This window comes from Augochlora pura, chromosome 9 (assembly GCF_028453695.1).
Source record: "Augochlora pura isolate Apur16 chromosome 9, APUR_v2.2.1, whole genome shotgun sequence".
NCBI classification, from domain to species: domain Eukaryota; kingdom Metazoa; phylum Arthropoda; class Insecta; order Hymenoptera; family Halictidae; genus Augochlora; species Augochlora pura.
Window position 1 is genome coordinate 6,118,586 of NC_135780.1, and position 22,278 is coordinate 6,140,863.

Below are 22,278 nucleotides of genomic sequence, written 5' to 3' on the forward strand. Positions count from 1 at the left end.
CGCGTACACCAGTTATATGCTTATCGTCATCACGTACGCATCATCGGATGATCGTAAGCTCTGACAGTTCTGCACTGTGATTTCGCGATGAAGAGCTCGTACATCATTTTTAGTACAATCGCAGGTAAGGAGGAACACGGCTTTTAATTATTTATTTCGCGAATTATCTGTCGTTTTGCTGTCGATGGATTCGTTTGGAAAGAAAATCGTCGCGACTCGCGTTTCATCGCGTATTCTACAAGGGAAAACGTTGATGAAATAATTTCTAACACGTGCTTGCTGTGACAAAGTGAAAATGGTTGATCACATACAAATTATTGTACAAATTATTATTGTACAAATTGTTTCGTTAATTCTTTGTGAATTATCTTCAGTCACGCGATGGTCGTTTTTACACAGTATTCGATGCTCCATCGATTTGTGATATTGAATATTGTCTCGTTTAAATATTCTTTAGTTTATTTATTTCCTTGTTTCATTTAAATATTATAAAAAAGCACACGTATCTCTCGACGTCATTTAAATTTTGTGTCTTACAATTTTCGTAAAGTTCAGTGGTTATTCAATTGTGTCTTCTCGAATATCCTGTATACTTGAACAATTATTTAATTAATTAAATAGTAGATACTAAAAATATTACAGACTGACGTTTGCAGTGAAATGAAACAAATAATCGTTCGAATATATTTAAATATTAGACAGACATAAAATGAATCTACTTTCGCGAAGAAAATATTTTAATCGTCTTCGACAGTGAATTTTTGAGTTTTCGAGTCACTTTTTGGAACTAAATTACTAATTATTATTGTTTATAATTATTTCAATCTCGTCTCTATAACATAGCAGAAACTTTGAAGAAATAGTACGAAACCAAGCGTTTCCCTCGACAGAATTAAATAAGCACAGCACATTCCAAAATGGCGGACAAATAAAGCTTGGTTCCACAAACTTTTTCGTTAATTTCCGACCAGTGTTATGAAAGAGTTCGTTCGATGCTTGGTTTTAACGCGTATAGTTTCTTTATATATAGTTTAGTTACGAAAGAAATATTTAAAAGCCATAAGAAGAATTTTAAAGTAATCATAGACAGTTCGACGTAACCCCTATTCAGCAACCGGAAGCATGTATTATGTCCATTAAAATCAGCAGGTCGTTCGAATTGTTCACTGGACGTGCATTAAGCGTAACTTAGAAAATGCCGGTGTTATTTGAGGTATATTGATTGAAAATATTCGGTGAAACTCCTAAACAGTTAGGGGACTATCTCCGGTGACGTTGACTTTCGCATAGTTTAGATCGTGATCCTGAGTATCGTATCCTAGAAATTTATAGAAAAGTTATAAATAGAGTTTGTAGAAAAGTTATAAATAAAAAGTTAATAACATAGAAAAGCATATAAGTAAAATATAATAACATAATAATATAATGATATAATATAATATAATAAATAAAATATAATAATATAAAATATAATAATAATATTCAGTGTGTCGCATCTTTTATATAATAGATTGTTATCGAAATTAAAGAGAAGTCATAATTATTAAACGTATATTATTTCAGTAGGAGACTAATATTGTTAGCAACATTTTTATAAACAAAAACTATCGGCTAAAATCTTTCAGACGTGCCTCAGTAAATAAATTCATTATCGCATATAAAAATAAAGATTATCGGAGATGGGTCCTCTAAATAAGAATTTCGATGATAACGTGAAACACGTCACGGAAATTCGTCATCGTTCTATAATTCGTCATCCCGCAACGTTGGCGTAGCTTAAAGCGTGACAGAAATGCGATAAATATAAAACTTTTCCGTGAGAAATCAATAATTATCGTGTGTCATATTTGTAAATATTTCGACACGTTTTCGGACATGTCTGCTTGACTGAGATGTCCGATAAAGAATTTTAAGCACTGTAGTACCATAAAGACGAGTACTATCTTTTGGTAAGTCTTATTCAATTTTCACAGCGTATTTTTTTATTCACAATATAACGTTAGTCTCATATTGTATTTAGAAAAAGTTCAAATTAAAATATCTATGTTAACCCTTTGCGGACGAAGACTTTTTCGGCCGAGTAAAGTGGCAAATTAATTTTTAATTTTTTTTAATTATTTTAATTTTTATGTAATACCAATATAATTTATATACAATTAATTTGGCGTCTAGAAGCCGCCTCTCGTCCGCAAAGGGTTAATTTGTAAAAACTCGGTCCTGATTTTATTTTATAAATTGGAATTTGTTTCAGGTTTATTCACGGTTGCAGAATCGAGTGACTGGGGTTATTGGGGAGATCATGGTAACTATATCGTTTTAAAATCAATCTTGAGTTAAAAACCACGATTAAAGTTAATTAAACGTTCTCACGAAGTGCATTAAATTATTAAATTACCTAGCAATATTATTTGTCACTAGTCTATCATTCTTATCTGTCTCAACAGCTAATAACAATACCTCGACGAACTTTTCATTGATGGATTGACATTTGGTACCATAACTTCATAGTTCTTGACAATTCAGCTTTATAGATCTCAATTACCATTGCGAATACTTACTATCAGTAATTACTTACTATCAAAACAAATACTGGTGACAGAGCTAAGATACCGCGTCGATTGTAGCAAGATAACAAAAATTCTTTTGATAATTCGCTGAATGTACAATCTAGATATACGATCAAGTGCCCTTCTTGTGTTAAGTGTAATTTTTCAAGTACCCTTTTGTTCTCCGTTTAGACCCGGCGCATTGGCCAGGATTATGCGCGACTGGAAAGCAACAGTCGCCGATAGATATTTCCAGCAAGTCCCTCGTGAGAAAAGACTTCTGCGAGCTGACGTTCCGGAATTACGAGGACACGTATAACGCGGATATCGTTAACAATGGTCACTCCGGTAGGTGCCGAAACGATGTATAGAAATATGTTTGCCGGCGAGAGATAACAATTAAATGATCGAGCAAAGATGGCGCGTGGTAAACGCTCCCTGGTTATTTGCGTAGAAGGTTCACTCCACCAAAATTCAATTATAAATTCATTTCCGCTATAAACGCATAAACTCCATAGTCTGCTCGAAGAACTTTAAAGGAGTAAGTAAAAAATTATATGTTCGTTTTTTCTGTTTCAGTACAACTGAATTTTGATAGGAGGCCTATGTTCCTTTCAGGAGGTGGTTTGCCATCGACGTACGTGTTGGAGCAAATACATTTTCACTGGCCCGCCGAGCACACCGTGAACGGTGAGCGCGATGCATTGGAAGTGCACTTCGTCCATTACGAACTGTCGTACCTAAACGTTGCCCAGGCTTCGCAGCACAAGGATGGTATCGTCGTCGTCGCAACCTTGTACGAGGTATAGTTAATACAAGGTTTAATTTGATACTCAATACAAGGTTTTAACAAATTAAAACCTGTTGTAGTTAGTATAGAAGCGATATAAATCATAGGTCAAGAGGTGAAGTCTTTACGGTTTTAACAATTTCAAAATAGATAACGTGGAACCGACCTCTCAAATTGCAACTCCAGTTTGTAAGCGTTAATTTTTGCTAAAATAATATTTATATAATTGACAGAAAGGTATGCTGTGTTACAGTTGAGCGAGAAAACCAACAAGGATATAATTAACATTTTAAAAGCGGTATACGCATCTCCAGCTTATGATCCGGATGCAAAACCAGAGACTGCCAAGGTGGTTCCGTCGTCTCTTCTGCCAAAGAATCATTCTACCTTTTACCGTTACAATGGATCTTTGACTACTCCGGATTGTCTGGAGTCTGTTACATGGGTGATTTTCACCGAGAAGCTTACGCTATCGAAGACACAGGTCGGTATAATTAATTACTAATAACGAGATGACAGGTTACCAATAGATAACATCTAACGTGTCATGTGTCACTCAATGGAAGATAATAATATATATCATTATCTTTTCTTTTTAATTCCGTTATTTAAAGTCGTATCAACCTCTTATATCAATATCTTGTCGGGTAAACATTAGCAAGATTTATTTTAAAACTACTTATCTAGTCACTCAAAGATAAATACATGTTTCGTGTAAAAAGTTCTTATTTTTTATCACGATATAGATATTACTAGATAGGGATTACGTTCATGTTTATTCGTTTACAAAATTATTGTTAAATAATTTCTATCGTTCTAACACGAATATTATAATTTGACAAGTAAACCGAAGAAAAAAGAAATTAGCAATGGGTCAGCGTTTAAAAATGGCATCACAACAGTTTCCAACTGTACTGAAAAACGGCACGCGTGCAAAGACTATCGAAATAGGATCGACATGAATTTTTTATGGCAACCTATTTTCAGATTTAGTAGGCGAGAAACATCGACGATGAAATTCGAAGCTCGCTTTTGAATTCTCTTATTTTAAACTATTTATATATAAATACTTTATAGCACTTGCGCGTGCGATAATTCGATGTGAGAAAATAATTAAAAGCGGTATCTAACCATTAAAATTAGTATTATAGGCATGATCTCAGTGCAGAGAAATTATTACGGCCACTGTAGTATATCGTATCTATAGTGTAGTTACATCGGTGGTTCACTTGCCTCGACAGAAATTGCTGAAAGTGAACGCGGGCTTGTTTATACAACACTCTTCGCATAGCACTAAACACCTTGTATACACCGCTTATTTTGAATGGGGGCTAACACTGGTCTATTTGCGCAACGAGGAATTTTACCGTTTAAATTTAACCCTTTCGCATTGAAATCGCCGGCACTGGTTTCGTGCGCGCTGTTTCCAGAATACTTCTATGTACAGTATTCATTATTAGCATACGAAAATATACACTTTTTAGATATTTTCAAAATTGTTCTTTATTGATAATTCCAGCGATTTAATTATTTATATCGATGATTTCAAGTCAGCGTTCTTAGTTAAATTATACGCTTACAGCGAGTCCCAAAATTATTGAAATATTTGTAAAAAAAGTGTCGATTCAAATGTTAGCAAAAGTATCTTTCAAAGTTTGTTTGAATTTTCTTTTCGTAATTAATGAAAACGCACCCAAGGTGTTGCCACTTTCGATACGAGAAGATTTCTCTTTGTTGCGAAACGAAGCGTATAATATACGACGAGGAAAAGCAAAATTAACATATATTTTGTTTCTTTATAGTTGGGCGTTTTTAAAAGTGTACAGTCGAAGAACGGCACCCTGAGCTTCAATTACAGGCCGACCCAGAGCCTCGGAGACAGAAAAGTTTATCTCCGTGGTATCGATTCCTCCGTCGCAACGCCCACGTCGAATTTAATGTTCACGCTGTTTAGTTTTATGCTCATCAAACTGTTGTGCTCGTAACGAAACGTATCTCCGTATCCGGATTCCGTCGTGTATTGTTATCAAATTATCTGCAAGTTGAACTCGTGTCAATTGTCTAACGCATTCGGAAGCGCGATCTCTGCATGTTATAGTCGAATCATCGTCCGGACAATGCTTGTGCGACCGTTCGGGTGAATTTTACTCAGATGTTTTACCCATTATACAAAATTTTACATTTATAAATAAAATTTTACATGCGTAGCTCATACATGTTACTATTTATACACTTACGAAGTAATTCCTAAATGAAATCAGCGCGTGACCGAGGATTAACCGAAGTATTATCAATCCCTTGCCGTAATTTAACGAGTCGGACTCGCGATTGAGATTTATAACAATAAGCAATTTTACATCTTATGGTAAAAATATTACTTCTACGATTTATGTCAAAATGCTTATGATAACGTATATGTAAATGTTGCACGCTTTAGGATAATTGAAGAACAATTACCAAGAAAACTACACTCAGTATAATTGACAAAACGCATAACAAAATTTATCTTTGAAATATATATTGACGCAACTAAGTGGTTAAGTAGGAATCAAATTTTATTCTCTTGTCACCAATATTTAAACATTCGAGTAGACGCAAGCACACGATAAATATAAAATTCCTTTTTCTTCGAAGAAATTAGTGCGATCCAAAACAATTCTAATTAATAATGAGCAATTGTAAAGAAAATGGTACGGCAAGGGGTTAATCATGGACAAGAGAATATCGTAGTAACAATTACTTACCCGGTAAGACAAGAGTAAATGAAACAAATGCGTGTTATATCACAAACAGCCCGGAATATTGTCGTTTCTTTCGCGACGATTTGTTTTTGCACTGCACCGTCTTTCCGCGGCTGTGTTTCTTGCTTTTTTGATCGTACTCGTTTTGGCATCCATTAGCGAGGAATTCGATGCTGACGCCGTGGTCGTTGTCGTTCTCATTCTCGACAATGTTACGAACATTCACGCTGTACATGCATTCCCTTCGAAGATGTATGTCGTGGTGCGGTGTCTGCAAACAATCGAATACAAGTAATAATACAAGTAATTCTTTAGTATAGAGATAAATTAAGTAATAACCAAAGTATCGAGATAAATGAGATTAATTAATGATACGATGACTTTTTAGCAATATAACAATTTGTTAAACTCTTTCTTTCGTCGAAAAGACAGATGGTTCCAACGAGCGCTATTTTTCATGACGCAACAGTTGTTGCTAGACTTTTAGTATCTACGAATGGATTCTTTATTGCTTTTTTTATCACCCACCGGGATCACTGATTATACCAATCCAAATATTTCGTTCATTTTTCTTCCTGTTCATTATCGTTTACAAATTCTAGCTCGCGACATTCGTGCGAAGCTTCGTTGAGAAGGTTTTCGTTGATGCATCAAAGAGTCTAAATAAAGTCCAATCTTGGACCATCTCATCCTATTATTTCCTTAGACGCCTTATATTGACGAGGGACAATCTTCTCAAGACAATACCTGAACAACTTTCCAGAACGTTTGCTTCTGCAGTTGATGCTTCTCGTAGGACGACGGGCAGGACTCCTCTCGCCAAGAAACGTTGTACGCTTTCACCTGGTGGTGCATCGGCCAGACCAATCGCGCCCTGACCTCCCCGCATTGACAAATCATGCGTCGCAGCTGAAGGCTGGTCTGATTCGGTTCGCACCTGCGAGAACGTCTCTCTCGGTCGGCTTCAATGAAAGGGCACCTCTTCGTTTGTTATCCTGATTTTTATTAATCTCGGTGGAGACGTTTACCAGAGGTATCGGAGAACAATCGCGCGTCATTCAAACAGTCTTACCATATACCATGTAATCCGTGCTATTGAAGACCTTCGACGATTTTCGCGACACCAGCCGACGGCCCCCGTACAACGCGACAGCTTGCACCTGTAGAAAGTACTGATAGTTCAGTTCCAAATCCTTCAGTTCGTAACAGGTCTTATCCTGGAAATCAAACGAACGAGAGCTGAATTTTCTTGTCTCGGTTTCCACGGAGAACTGTTTCACGATTCGCTTCCAATGTTAATATACGATTTTCCAATAAGGACGGGTCGATGTTGACAGTCTGTAGCAGCCATGTTGTTTCGAATGCGTCGATTAAATCTGTCGTATACGCGACAATAGCAATTGCAATCTATAATGATCGGTATACGTTAAATAATTTTTCACATTATTATGGATCTTATTTTTTTAATTAATCTTTCTATTAACTCCTTTTCGAGTTAAATAACATTTCTTAAAAATTCTTAAACCGCGGATTCTATGCATTCGTCGAAAGCATTACAAGAATTTAAATAACGTTAAAAATGTTACGTTGTACATCTTCGCTATTAATTTCAGCACGAGAATTCAATATAATTTTCTTCGGATTCAAACTATTGCGTTACATCATTATTATCGTCGAAGTGAAATTGAACTTTCAAATTGAACTTTCAATTATAACTTTGCAATAGGTTCATCGATTTCATCGATATTAACCTTTCAGCTGCGTACGAAGTAAGCGGGAATTTTATCTCTTATAATAAAAATATTTCTCCTACGATTTATGTGAAAATGTTTATGGTAACATAGTCACAAATTTCGCAGGCTTCAGAAGAATTGTCAGAAAGATTATACACAGTATGATCGATAACAAAATTTATCTTATTATGGTTGGATCGTGGAAATTGACAAAGTCGTCTGACCATTGGAGACGAAACGCAACAGTCGTTGCTCGAATATAAATCAAAGACAACTCACTTTTAATATGGTCCGATGATAAACGAGAAGTGAATTGTTGGTCGGTCCATGAACGAGCCGGCTCCAAAATACTTTATAGAAAGTAATTGGCACATCCGAGGCCGGTTTCCCCCATCTGAGCATGACACGTAATTTTCCGCCGATTAGACGCGCGCCGGATAACGTTAAGTTCTGCGGCTCTTTGGGACTCCGTGGCTCTGGAAACAATAAATTATCATCCTACTCTTTCCAAGGCAATGCGACAAACGATAAAAGGAAGGCCGACGCGCAAACGGAATGCAAAATGATTTCCCTGCATCATTTATCCGTCGATCGGTCTCGTTTGAATAATTTCATATTTTTTGACGACATCGACGTCTCAACAATAATGATTTGTTGTCGTACGCGGGCTCGCCGTCGTCTCTCATCAGGCCAACGATCAATGGGGAAAAGAACACAGGGACCGGTAATTGCACGACAAACGATCGACAATTACAGCGGAAAAAACGGTAATGGCCCTTTGCGCGCGCACACGAAGAACGGCGCCCATTGGCGGAGGAAAGCCGAGGAAAGTTGATAAAGGAAACCCGTGGATCGCGAACGGAACGATATTATCGGCGATAGTGATGGAATGCTTTCTGCTCGTGATGCGAGATTTGCATTCGTATCTGAATCCTGAAGGATGAGCGATGCTCGCTACGGAGGATACTTCTCCTTTTTCTGCCGAAGACCTGTTCGTATCGGTAAGCAAGCCAACATCTGAAACCTTCGATTCTGCAATTAATAAACTCGTATCAAACTATAGCAGCGCCAAAGCGACATTCTCTAAATCAATTCCTTTAATTTTAAAGTATCCCTTAGGAGGTCAATTTAACTCATCCGACGGATAAGTTTCTAAGCATCGATCCGCGACACCATCAGAATGAAGACGAACTTTCAAAGTTCGAATCGCTGGAACGTCCTGATGAATACGTTGTCAGGGAACTTTCTGCCAACAACGAGCGAGGAGACGAAGACGCCGGTTGTATTGAAATTATACGTGGCCATGATTTGGACGATCGAGCTGACTTATCTCGGCGCTTGTACCGCCGGCATGTTCTACGTGCCGATGGAAAAGGCGCTTAGGGACGGCACGGTGAACTTCGTGGTTACGTTCGACGTATTTTTCTTCCTGCCGATCCTGTACAGCAACAAGGACACGCTGCAAGGATTGATCGGTACGCTGAACAAGATTTTCGCTACAGAGGGTAGCATGCTCGCGACCACGGTTACCCAGTTGCTGGCGCCGCTGATGAGAGTACAGAAGATTTATATAATCGGCAGCGGGACCGCGCTTCTCGCGTGGACCACGTTGCCACTCGTCGCTCTGTTTTATAAGAAAGAGTTCTATTGCGCGGATTATCAAGTGCCGATGATTTTGGCGAAGGAGCCGTTCTCCGTTGCCGTTTTCGTCGCCGGTACCGCGCTTCAGATGATCGGCGGCCTTGTCACCTTCGTCCGTAAGGCCAGCTTGGATGTCTACACTATACACTGGATCCTGTTGATGACTGCCCAGTACAAGTACATGGAGCTGAAGTTCATAACGATACTGGATAGGGACGCCGCTTCTATGGCCAATGATGCGATCGCCGAGGAAATGAAATTGCTGACCCGGCATCACAACACTGTAGTCAAGTAGGCAATTGTTGGATCGATGAGTAAGTTCTATCGTTTGTTTTCACGCTGATATCCAATATGAAAAATTGACTGTATTGCTCTTTAAGAACGGCGATACTGTACTCAATAATAACCAGTCAGACTCGTGATGCTGCAAAGTCTACTAAATATGAACATTATTAATTTATTTTAAATTATGCTTCCTTTTTCTAGAATCATTCAGAAGTCTAACAATAAGCTTAAAACAGTAGAAATGTTAGAAATGATTTGTTGACCGATAGATTATGTCAGTATTAATAAGGATTTATCGTCAATCACCGATACATCGATAAAAAAAGAAAAACTATCTCGCGTTCGTTTATATCCTATATCAGAAGCGATTACGGCAAATCTATGTAAAATCTTTAAATAATCCTAGGAACTTAGTGTAAGAGTTAAATAAAGTGTACATAAAAATGTTAGTTAGATTAGATAAGGCGCCGTTCGAAATAGATTCGATTCGATCACTCGTCTTTAAATTAGATTAGATTAGATTAGATTTTTATTACTTAAATTAGTTTAACTCGCGAACGAATGGACGAACGTTAATCTCGCGACGAATTATGAGGAGGTACAGCTGAGATAGAAATAACGTGTAGGTAAGCATTGTTAAAGACAATTAGAGAATTAGAGGCCCGAAAGCAGAAATTGGTGAATGTTTGAATTTTTAAGTATGACATAGTGTTATCGAACAGCGTTTACAACTATGAGCTGTGATACATTTTGAAAAGGCCGTAAAATGATAACTGATATCTTAAAGTACCTGCTGAATGTATTTATACATACTGCTATTCGATATCACATTTATTTTTAATATAAGAAATTATTATCATTATTTTATCATATAAAATTGTTGCATAATTTTCTGTTATTCAAAGTTATTAAAACATGAAATAAATGCCTTGGTAACATCTTTGTCTTGCAACTAAATGCACAATAATAATTACTTTGCATGAAAATCCACAGGCTAATCGTGCTTTTATTGTATAAATAATTTCCGAAGAAATTTGTGTCTGTTTAAATGCTTTTATGCTCGTGTTGCAGAATGGCCGCCGCATTGAAGCGAATATTTTCACCGAACATCGCGGCTCTGTACATAAACAATGTTTTTCGCTTCTGTTTTTTAAGCATTATGGTGATAACGGTATATTGTATATGTACTGACAGCATAATTTTCCACAATCCGTGATCCTAATTGCTTATGTCAGATTCACGTATTATTTCTAGTCCGCGGACAGCCTGTTGAGATGTTTTATTGTATTATACACGTGCGGCGCACTGATGCAGTTGTATATGATATGCTTTTGCATTCAACATTTATTGGAGGCGGTAAGGTCTATCATTCACTTTAATTATTTGCGAATTGAGTTAATATTCAGCTTGAAGACGCACGAAACTAATTAACAATATATGGTGCAATATATAATAACAATGTTTATAATGTTTATAATATTTATAATATACCGTGTATAGTTATTATACATGGTTTTAATGGAAAAAGTATAATTAAATTAGAGTACAACAATGATGGACAACGTGTTTCATAAAAAATGGTACACGCATGACATTTCGCTGCAACGATCCGTAATGTTGATGACTCTGGCTACCAAATTGAAATGTCAATTGTCTCGATTTCGGAACATTGATCTAACGCTGCCATCGTTTATGTCGGTGAGATATAAATGCTGAATCAATAATGCAAACACCTTAAATATATTTTTTATCCTTCTAATATTATCTTTGATGTTTTAGATTCTGAACCAAGCGTACTCGGTGTGTTTGCTATTTCTAAGGTCAAGACGAGATTGAAGTATACCAAAAAATGGCAACCAGTAACCTAACAATTAGTTTCGACCTACAATTAGTTTAAATCTTACAATTTCGAACATTAGAAGCGATTTTACGTTAACGGAATAAAAATGTATACATACGTTAATCTTTGTTAATAGATGCGTTCCTTAAAAATCCATAACAGACTCGAAGCGCAGTTTCCGGAACGTTGATCATCAAATACCAAACTGTGCAGACTTACCTTTCGTTTTGAAGGGCCTGGACGGTTGCGAATACCCTCTAGAACCGTTTCCATTGATGGCCGCCACGCGAAACTGATACCAATGTCCAGTTTTCAGTCGAGCGCGAAGGGTCGCGTGCGATTTCATCGAAACGTGTCGCACCGCCCAGGAGCTTAATCTGGACTCTAAGTACCTCGGACCAAGCAGGTGTCGTTCCTCCACCAAATATCTGACATCAGTGTCCGGCGTTTCAGAGTCTCGCCAAGTGAGAACAACCAAATTGCTCTTCTGTTGACGGATCTGCAGGTTTTCCGGCACTTCTGGTAAGTCTGAAATGTATCACGAAGAAAATATAAATTTCAAACGTTTCGTAAAAATATAGAACAATTCATTATAATGGATTTGGGCTAACAGATCAATTTTTTAGCTACATTGATCAATTTTTAAGATCCTCTAAGATTTCGATAATACAAGAATCGAATTTTCCTTCGATTTAACCCTTTGCCCTCGAGCGGCGACTCTGCGGCGCCATTAAAATTGTCGCAACACGTTCCAAAATAATTTTCTCGTAAAATTATTAATTTCCAATTTTTTTAGTAAAATGGAAATACTAGAAAGCAAAAAAATTATAATATTTCAGATTTCCAGTTAAGATCGCTTCGAGCGCAAAGGGTTAATGCTTGGATGTTCACCAATTTGAAAAATTGTGATAGTCGGAATGCATGGCCAGTGATGGCATTCGCATTGGCCGACTGTTTCATTCATGGGCGACGAGCTCATTGAAGTATACACACATATAGTATACATACACATATGTATAGTTCACGCTTATAACATAGTATAATTGCGTACCAGTTCTATTGTCCAAACCGATCGGATGAACGCAAGTCACGCCGCAGTCGTGTTTGCAGCACTTCGCTAAGTCCGAACAACGGGAATCGTCTACGCAGGCTACTAAACAAGCAGCCTCGAACGGCGACAGAGACGCCTGGTCGGGGCAGTAACCAGGTTTCGTGTAATTCGAGTCCAAGCAATTTTCCATACACTATAATGAAATCAGGTTTATTAAGGTTTAGGAGAGAGACTGTACAAGATTGCGGAAGCTTACGCTTTGTTACTTTATAGAATATTGATATTAAGAGAGTTCGCAATCGTACTGACTACTACTTACTGAATATTATTATTCTATAACATATTATATGATATTAAATAATTATTACAGATACATCGATACCCTGATTTGTTTTATTTCTTTTTTTTTAATTTAATATTCTATTATTTTCGGAAAAATCCATATCAATAATAATAATAATAAGTCTGAAAGCATAAAGCTAAGAAACTAATGAAAATGTTTATACGTCCACCATTATTATACAATTTACGTCACGCAAGAATATACTTCTCAAGCGAACGATTATTACGAAAAAAAGGCGACTTCCTCCTTCAAAGGGTTAAAAACACGAATTTCTCTCTCGGACGCTTTCTCCTCAATATCTGGAGAAAGTACATAGAGAACATCCTGTACAGGCGATAAACCTCGTACATTTTATACGCGCCGATAATAAAAACCGCAGCATAATTCTTTATAATTAATTTTAATTTGTCTAAAGAGTTGCAAAACGAATCGGAGCGCGGTCTTGAATCATCAAAGGTGGTCGACGCAGCGGCAATCTCTTCCCGTTAACCCGCTACCGAAACTCGTTCTCGGTTATAAATCACGCTGGCAATAATTGTTGACGATATCGAGATACCGAAAAACAAGTTTGATTAAGTTAATTTGGATCGGCGGGGCGGCCGTAGCCGCGGCACAGCAGAGTTCTCGCGGCGTTGGCCGGACGCGCCCGGTAACCTTATTAAATGCTAAAATGTTTGGGCTGTTCGAACGACGGCAATTATTTTTTTCCTACACAGTGAATTGTCATAAAGAAGGGAAGTCGCGCAGTAAATGCCAGCGTAATTTCAAGCCGCGGTCCGGCCGCGCAACTTTTAAGAACCAAGTCGGCAATTTTACGACATAATTTAACAACCCGCATGCGTGTGCCCCTGTATATGTATTTTGTATGCACGCGCGTGTACATACATACATATATTACATATATAATATATATTATATGCATCGTACATACGTATATACATATTTTATATATGAAATATATTGTGTGCATCCTACATAAATATCTTATATATAAAATATATTGTACGCATCCTACGTATATACTATTTACTCGAGGGGGATCACATCGAGGCGTATCACTTACGAAAATTGCCAAATAATTGGACAGCGCAGCCCGTCGAAGATACGACGATTCCTCTCCTTGAGAAAAATTGTAAAAAGATTCTGCCAGTAGTCGCAGGAACCTCCTCGTTTATTATATCGTGGCGGATCGTACATTTTCTAATAGAGCAACACTATCGAGTGAAAGTAACACGTGCGAATTGCCGGTCTAAAAATATAATATTCTGGTTCGTTCGGAAGCAATGCACAAAAGCAGTGCTGCTTTGCTAATTCGATAAACGCTCGCGAATTAGACAGCGAATAAATTAGGATAATTAATGCGCTTTTTACTATTTAACGCGGCATCTATTGAGCCTTAAAAGAGACTGATGTATATAATTTTAATAACAATGATTTTTCTGTCTAATTTAAAATTTAGTCTATTTTACATTCCTATTTCTTTGTTTAATATGTATGATAATTGCGTGTTCTAGCGTTAATTCGTTCTCCCCAAGACTTTTTAATCGATCTATATTATCTGCCATGAAAATAACCAATAACATTTTAATAAATTCTGCAATTATCTCTGGCAATTTAAACCGTAAAAGTAACACGCGAGCCGAGTAACATAATCCTAGTTCATTCGTTTAGGTTTATTACTTGAAACAAGGTTTTTATGCCCTATTCGGTTATAGCACTATTAACAAGCTTCCTGTCGGGTATAGTGTTAAGCGAATGTAAGTAAAATCGTATAGATTCGAGCAGGTAATAATCGATATCCGATGCGAGTAGACTTGGAACATTTTACCTGGAAAAATAGATAATAATAATCGACGTTTATAAAATATAAAATTACATTTCACAAGATAACGGTGATTTTACGATTTTTAAAACATTTCTACTTCCGATATAATAATATATTTAATAATAAGAGACACACCGGTGTTCCAGAAAACGTTGATCGGTATTTCGGAATGCGCGATTGATTTTTTTTTCGTCGAAGTCGTACAGATCGCGTGATTGAGACAGATAGGCAAATGTGTAATCCGCCGCGGAAAGGGCAAGGCGGTAAATTAACATTTTTCGAAGTTCCTTGCGCACTGTCGTGACGAACCTCGTAAATCGTTTCGCGAGCGTGAGGACGATTCGAGTGGACGCGAAATTCAGGGACACTCGTATAATTAATCAGCGGCGGCGGACGGAAAGTGCACAAAACCTCGCCACTCAAGAGAGTTGAAGCACACACGCGCACACGCACACACGCGCCGGGTAACACAACTCCTTCTGTGACTTCGAGAACGACACAACATCGTAGTAGGCACTCACGAGGGGGGAGAACTCTGGTGTGTGTCCATCGGTAGGAACCAGTTTATACGGCGACGTTAACGAGTGCCAAATTGCCCATCAATATTTAAAATTGATCGCTACACGATCCAAATTTTGCATACCGTTCTCAAGGACGCAAACGCGCGCGAAACCAAGCGTTTTGCAAACGGACTTCTGGAGAGCAGCGCGCGCGTCTCTCACCGCTTTGTTGCAAAAGTGGCTGGAAAGTGGCAGCGCGACAAAACGGACAGCGCGGACGGTGTGCACATGCGAGAAGCGAACTATAAGTCGATGGTTTCTTTAACGCAGCAATTTGCCGAACATCAACTGCAAGTTAATAGTTATTTAATTAATTTAAATATAATTAAAGTTCTGTCATATTAGTAGACTATTAACTATTTTATGTTAATTTGGTAAAAAAATGAATTTAACAAAATTTAGTAAAAATGAATTTCGAAATCTAGTAAAAATGAATTACAAAATTTAGTAAAAACTTAGTGACACCCTTACGTGATGACCGATGCACTGATTAACCAACCTCGGTTGTTTGAACTTTGAGTTCGAAGTAGCACGGAAGTTTCGAACGGAAAATTGAGAATTGAAATGAAAAAATCGAATATCCTCGCGCGGCGTTCGCAAATTGAAATTTCGTCCGACAAACTGGACGCCAGTGAACGGTTATTATGCGGCGCGATTAATACGGCCGTATTAATCATGTAATGCATAGTTACCTCGTCGGTGTAATTTCTTCCGCAACGGGCATCGCATCTGGCAACACGTATGGCGTCATACTCCTCGATGTATCTTGTCCAGGACGCCAGGCATCCTGGCAAAAGCAACCACCAAGGCCACAATTCTACGCAAAGGAATTTAATCGGATTAACTATGCGTTTAACAACACAAATATAAATTGCGCTCTCTTTCGCTTTCGCGCCGCCGATTTTTCGTCGCTTCGCTCGCCGAGGATGGAAGCCAGATCTCGGACGTTTGATCGGGTTATTTGCCACGCGCGCGCGCGCGGCTACCAACCAGACATCGAAAATTGCTTCTACGGCGCGGTAATGGAATGAGCATAAATGTCATAGATTTTTACGCGCGATGCGATCCAAGTTGTAAAAAGATTCTTTCATCGATGAAAATGTCACAGCCGGCCGCGATAGATCTGGTTCTGGATCACGCACTCGAACGGCCTGCACGAAACACAAGGCGTTGATTAATGCGCGAAACTTTACTGGCACACCGTTCTTGCGTCGCGTTAGATTTTCAATCGCATAACTCGGGACCATTGGCCACGTTTGTTTATCGCAAACGCGGGGATTCGAGGACGTGAGCGCGGCCACAATGGCCGCGATCGTCAAAATAAAGCGGAAAATAATCCGTGACACGGATTCAAAATAACGGGCTGGAACGTTCTCCGAAATCGAACTTTCCTGAAGCTTGACTTTAAACAAATTCTCATTTTTTATCGACCAGTTCTTAAACGATTGTTGAACAGAAACAATTCTAAGACATCTATTCGCCATAAATTCATAAACATTCAGAATTCCCTAAAACCGAGACTTTTTTCCATTTCGTAATTTATGGATTTATTGTACATGGAAATTAACATTTTGTTGAAGATTAATTATATTGTCATAACAATGTTTGCTAGGAATTTTAGTCGATGTAAGAGATTCTTCTGTTCTTTGGACAATAAATTTACGAATAAATTTAATATAATATATATATTACTATATTAAATATTAATACTATTAATACAATTAATATGGTATCGATTTAATATAATATATAAACTTGATTACGAAATCGAAGGAAATTCCATTCTACAGAACCAATATCTCGATACTATTCAGCGAGTTATTTTGCCAATCGCAAATATTGTGGCTCCGCGTTTCGAATAGTTACTGTTCTCTTCGCCGCGTGTTTCTGCGACTCGGTTAATTGTTACAATCCGAGCTTCTTCGAGATTCGATGAAATCGTGCCAACCGTGATTTCAATCGATACATCGACGAACGTATTTACATCGAAATCCCAGCGACGTGATTCCAGCATCGTAGAACAAATTGAATCATGATTCGAAATATCAGAGGTTAAATTGATTTACTAACTGTAGCTGTCGGTCCGAGGAAAGAGGAATGTCTAGTAACGTTGAAAATTATGACAGGATCCAATTGCCACGAATTAGTGTGCAGCTGGCTAAATTGTTGCACACCAAAATTACGTGAAACACTCTCCTTCCAATCAACCGCGTGAATCGCTCGGATCGTAAAATATTCGAAGTAACTTCGTTGTTTGCCACGCAATTTATACACTTGTATAAACAATTATGTTGCTATAATTAACATGCTAAAAAGTTGGAAACGATGTCTTTTTTCCTTCAAAAGGATATATAAATAAATTTCGTTTGATGTTAACACTTTGTTCGCCGAGTTGACGATGTTAAACAAATTATTCGCAACTTCTGTTAATTTCTGTCGGATCCAAAAAATTAACTGAATCGATATACAATGTCAATCTTTCACTTTAACCCTAGACCTACGAAAAATTAGTTTTTATTATTTTTATTATAAAGCGTGCATTAAGTTGTTCTATCACCAGCTACGAAAGAGTTGCTACTATTTCAACGATTGTTTAGCGTTAGAATATTAATAACGTCAAGCCGAATATTGGTACAAAGGCACGCGAACGAATCGCGCGACGATACAGAAGATGTTTATTTGAACGGTTCGCTTAATTCGAACTCGTTTATTAACGGCGAGCCGCTGTTGGTACGTACTTTTCAGAATGTCGGATCTTGGTGGATGAACGCGTGATTTGACAGCGCGCAGCCTATGGGCACCAAGCGGTGACATGCCGGGGGGTAGGAAAAGACTTCCCCGTGTGTGCGTCGAAACGAAGAGGAAACCGGGAATCAGCAGGCGCCGGAAGCGGCGTGTCCTCCCAGACGTGGTTCCTTACGTCGTCGTCTGCGAAGCGCGGCCACAAGGCGTTTTCTCGCGCGATCGAATTGCACGCGAACCGGCTAAAATCGGAGACGGAACGATCGCGGCGAACCGTTCGAACTGGGATCGGGAGCTTACTTTTCTGTAACGGGGGCCGCTCCTCTCCCTGGTTCGCCGGCACTTCTCCTACTACTCCCCGACCCACGCCATTCGTTTCCACCACCCTGCTTCTGGCCTCTGCTACCCATCTCAATGATCGAATCATTAAGTTCGGAAAGGGTCCTGTCTGCGCGCACGGTGGCTAACTTCAACAATCCACCTGCAGAACAATATCAGAAATTAAAATATGACACTTTGCTAACATAATTTATTCTTTCAGTTCCCGAGTTGTTGTAATTGTTATTATACTGTTATAATTTTCAGTCTCCACTTGAATTTTTAAATTTTCCTTACCACAATGTAGTTTAACGATGAACATTATTACAGTAGCACTTTTAAAGAGATGAATAACCTGTATCGATCTAACGCAAAAAAACGCATTCTTGCATTAGACGCATACTTGCCGGAAGAATATTTCATATGTGACTACCCTAATCAATTATGCGTCACATATAAACCGTTTCGTCATTTATTCAACGCTAAGATGATTCGCGTAATGGAAATCGATCAATCTTTAAAGAAAATATAAACCGTGGTGCGTGGAACAATAAAAATTCGCTTATTCGCCACGTCACGTGACCATATTCAACCGAAATATTTTCATAAAAATGGCTTACGTCACACACTCGAACTTCGAGAGATCGTTAGCGGGAAGCTAATTAGGTTTTCGCGCGTGAAGCGAAACATCAGCGACGCATGATAATATAGTAAAATAATGCTACTATTAAACATTTTCACTCCGCGATTTTTCTCACGAACGCATAAAATCCGCACGCCACTGATTCAATTATATGAAAGTGAAAACAAAAACTTCAAATATCTCTACGCGTCGGATGGCCAAATTCGGAACACCCAGTATATTAACACAAAGGACTAATTCCTGAAAAGTTGCGCAAAACAATCGCGTATGCCCGTGCAACCGGGCGGTGAACGACGCGTTAACGCACGCACGGAGTTCGATTGTTCGTCTGAAAAACTCCTCCAGTTGGTAAGCAATAAATAATAAAAGAAAAGAAAAGAAAAGGAAAAAAAAAAGGAGAAGAAATGTTGCGTCTGGTAGTAGTGTATCTACGCGCTCGTTGGGGAATTAGTGGTCGAGAGAGCTGGCCGCGCAGGTATTGCAAGCAACCTGTGTGGCATGAGAACGGGGCCCTCTCTTCTCACATAATGAACGACTTCGAAGAACGGCAGTGGCATTGACCTGAATCTATTAGGGCTTTGGTTTGGCGGTATTATAACTGGCCGTGAATCAATCCCTTACTTAGCAACATTCGCGGACCACACGAAACTCTGTATGGCTCATTATGCCGGTCCTTGTTCCACCGGCGCTTCGAGTGCCAGTCAACGAGCTCGGAAACTTTATTCTTCGTTCCTTCCTTCCTTCTTTCACTTCACCGCTGTTCCATCGCCACGGCCTCCATTATCGCTATACATTCGCAAAAATTTTCAATTATTTATACCATATCATGCTGGGAGCTTCACGGTCCACGCCGGCTCCGGACGCGTAATGTAAAATTTCTTTAACACTTTGGACACACCGGCCGGCGGAGCACAGCGAGATCAAAGCAAAGGTGGCCAAATGTTCGCTTATCTTCCTCGCGTACGGCAAAATGGCTCTTCGAGCCGGGAATTCGAAATTCATCGAGATTATATTTGATTGAATGTTGCGTTAATTTGTAAATTTTTTATGAGTAAAATTGACGTGAATGAGATTTATTGAATATGTATTCGTTCCATACGAATAACATGGATACCGATAGTCGTAAATATTTGCACACCTTTGTTTTCTTAGCTCGCACTGAAAAACAGCATACCAGAATTGAATGATATGTAAAATGTAACAATATTCGATCGATTTATCTTGAAATTCTTCGTTTACCGTACGAACGTATAATTTTCGGCCAATGGAAGGAAAATATGGGTTTGGCAACGATGTTTTCCGATCAAATGAATTCCAACGAGGCACTTGCTATAATTGCCTCATTCCTGAAAAGTTCATCTTTTAAAAAATGATTTAAAAATCTGTATCAACTAAGAATCTGTTAGACAAAGTGCATAGATCGGACAAATTAAACTATTTAGCGAAACACGAGATTTGACGATATCATCGTTAATATTTGTAGTATTAACAATTTTTGGCAAATATATTGCGATGTAACAAATTCGTCGTTTGTACCATTTCAATATTAATTAATCGAAATTGACTAAGACACTGTGAAACTTTGTAAAAATTGCACACGCAAATTTAAATAAAAATAAAAATAAAATACTATTAAAAAATTATTAAATAGTGTATTTAAGGAAAAGAATAAGCAAGCATTGCAGGTGGATCAAGTTAGGTAAATCGCTTCATATAACAGTCAACAAGGGACATCGGGAATGACGGCGTCTAAGCTTTTAAGTTTCAACCTAGCGGCGATCGTAGGAGAATTCTTCATCGTTGATGAGAAATCCAGGCAACAAACCATTTATCGGAGCTTTATCTCTCAGGATAAAGTCACACGTGTTCGCTACCGTGTGAATATTTCTCGGTCGACGATGAACTACGAAAATACACGCAATTAAACATAACTATCCAAAATTGTGTTTTAATTTTATCTTACCTTGATATACTGAGAGTTATATTTTATTATAATAATTGTTTCAGCGTGCACGCATCATGCTCGAATTAATTACGATTGTTTAAACGATGTACTTAAAATATATTTGATGAAAGTTTTAATTAAATTCATTCGAACTAATGAAGAGTCGTACGAACACATTGGCGCGGATAAAGTAAACAGAGCGATCGAAAATGCCACCTCGAATTCTTATGAAAATTTCATTTGCTACGGTAATTAATTATTGTTTCGTTTCGACTAATGGAAAATGAAACGCGGTTAAAGTCACCACAACGATTTTTTAGTTGAATTTGAGGAAAGGAAATATTTTTTATATCGACTAGAAAATTATTTTTAATATCGTCGAAGATTTGAAAATTGTTAAAATAAATAAATATGGTTACATATAAGTAAAGTAAATATTGTTATATAAAATGGAAACGCTAGAAGCCAGAAAAATGATCTTAGGTTTTCAGTTGAAATGCCATCGAGTGCAAAGGGTGGAATCACAAAATGTTATTCATAATCCTGGCATAACCTTTTTGGATCTAATATTTTATGAAACATGTTTTTATCAAGCTCATTTTGGTATATGAAAGGGAAAGGAAAAGCAATAATATTGACGATAGTTTTTCAGGACGGGTAGGGGGAAGCATAGACGTCGTATTTCCCTATCGAGAGCGTCGTCGCAGACTGCGCGGCACCGAAAAGTCTCTCGTATTTCACGGAACTCCGTTTCCTGTCAAGCACACGTTCGAATTACGGCGACGAGCAACTTGTTTCCCAGGCGGGCGCGATTCCAGCCAAAAATCAGCTTGGAAAAGGAAGCTAAACAATAGCCGTGACGAAGCGTAGGGCGCGGGAGACCCTCCGGAGAGGAAGCTCTAGGAAACGAGGGGGGGAGTTGCCCTCCCCACTTTCACGCTCCACATTTCTCTTTCTCTCTGTTTGCTTAGGCGGACCGAAAGATTGATTTATGATAATTAGCCCGCGGAATTTATGCATCTATGACGAAAATGATTAAGTGTCCTGTAAAGAAACGACTGGATTAAAACTGTCCGGTACGTCGATGCGTTGACTTCGGATTTTTAGAACCATCGACCAGATGAAATAACTATTCTCAACTATGCTCTGATATTTTAACAATATTTGTACCGCTTTATATCATTGAAAACATTTTATTTCAAATGGAACAAAATATTCATTTTAAATTAAATAGATAAGTCAATTAATTGTTAAGTTCACTTTAGAGTATTCCAC

General features: G+C 38.1%; 4 protein-coding genes across 8 annotated transcripts in view; 3 read left to right on the forward strand and 1 right to left on the reverse strand.

Annotated features, from left to right (window-relative positions):
- Nucleotides 1-5,775, forward strand: LOC144475217 (putative carbonic anhydrase 3). The gene is made up of 6 exons (XM_078190886.1): nt 1-124; nt 2,252-2,302; nt 2,739-2,894; nt 3,126-3,349; nt 3,590-3,820; nt 5,139-5,775. The coding sequence occupies exons 1-6, from the start codon at nt 88-90 to the stop codon at nt 5,319-5,321; spliced, it is 882 nt and encodes a 293-aa protein (XP_078047012.1). The 5' UTR covers nt 1-87; the 3' UTR covers nt 5,322-5,775.
- Nucleotides 590-22,278, reverse strand: part of Kal1 (anosmin-1 Kallmann syndrome 1) — a 26,747-nt gene continuing 5,058 nt past the window's right edge. Inside the window, exons 1-10 of one of the 5 annotated variants that reach the window (XM_078190874.1) lie at nt 19,680-19,841; nt 18,398-18,578; nt 16,048-16,172; nt 12,628-12,820; nt 11,796-12,104; nt 8,090-8,286; nt 7,150-7,294; nt 6,825-7,039; nt 6,081-6,348; nt 590-1,318 (exon numbers count right to left, since the gene is read on the reverse strand). In XM_078190874.1, coding sequence (XP_078047000.1) covers nt 6,115-6,348; nt 6,825-7,039; nt 7,150-7,294; nt 8,090-8,286; nt 11,796-12,104; nt 12,628-12,820; nt 16,048-16,172; nt 18,398-18,524 — 1,545 coding nt within the window. In that variant the 5' untranslated portion in view covers nt 18,525-18,578; nt 19,680-19,841 and the 3' untranslated portion in view covers nt 590-1,318; nt 6,081-6,114. Of the gene's footprint in view, nt 1,319-5,236; nt 5,372-6,080; nt 6,349-6,824; nt 7,040-7,149; nt 7,295-8,089; nt 8,287-11,795; nt 12,105-12,627; nt 12,821-14,033; nt 14,523-16,047; nt 16,173-18,093; nt 18,579-19,679; nt 19,842-22,278 lie in introns of those variants that run through there. The other 4 variants (XM_078190872.1, XM_078190873.1, XM_078190875.1 and 1 more) reach the window with 4 other exon arrangements.
- LOC144475214 (uncharacterized) lies at nt 8,663-11,712 on the forward strand. Its single transcript, XM_078190881.1, has 6 exons — nt 8,663-8,811; nt 8,920-9,742; nt 10,808-10,907; nt 10,991-11,092; nt 11,279-11,434; nt 11,516-11,712. Exons 2-6 carry the CDS (start codon nt 8,991-8,993, stop codon nt 11,570-11,572), a joined length of 1,167 nt encoding a protein of 388 aa, XP_078047007.1. The 5' UTR covers nt 8,663-8,811; nt 8,920-8,990; the 3' UTR covers nt 11,573-11,712.
- Nucleotides 11,841-22,278, forward strand: part of Btn (buttonless) — a 15,328-nt gene continuing 4,890 nt past the window's right edge. The window contains exon 1 of the mRNA XM_078190892.1: nt 11,841-12,098. The gene's annotated coding sequence lies outside the window, so the exon portion shown is untranslated. The remainder of the gene's footprint in view (nt 12,099-22,278) is intronic.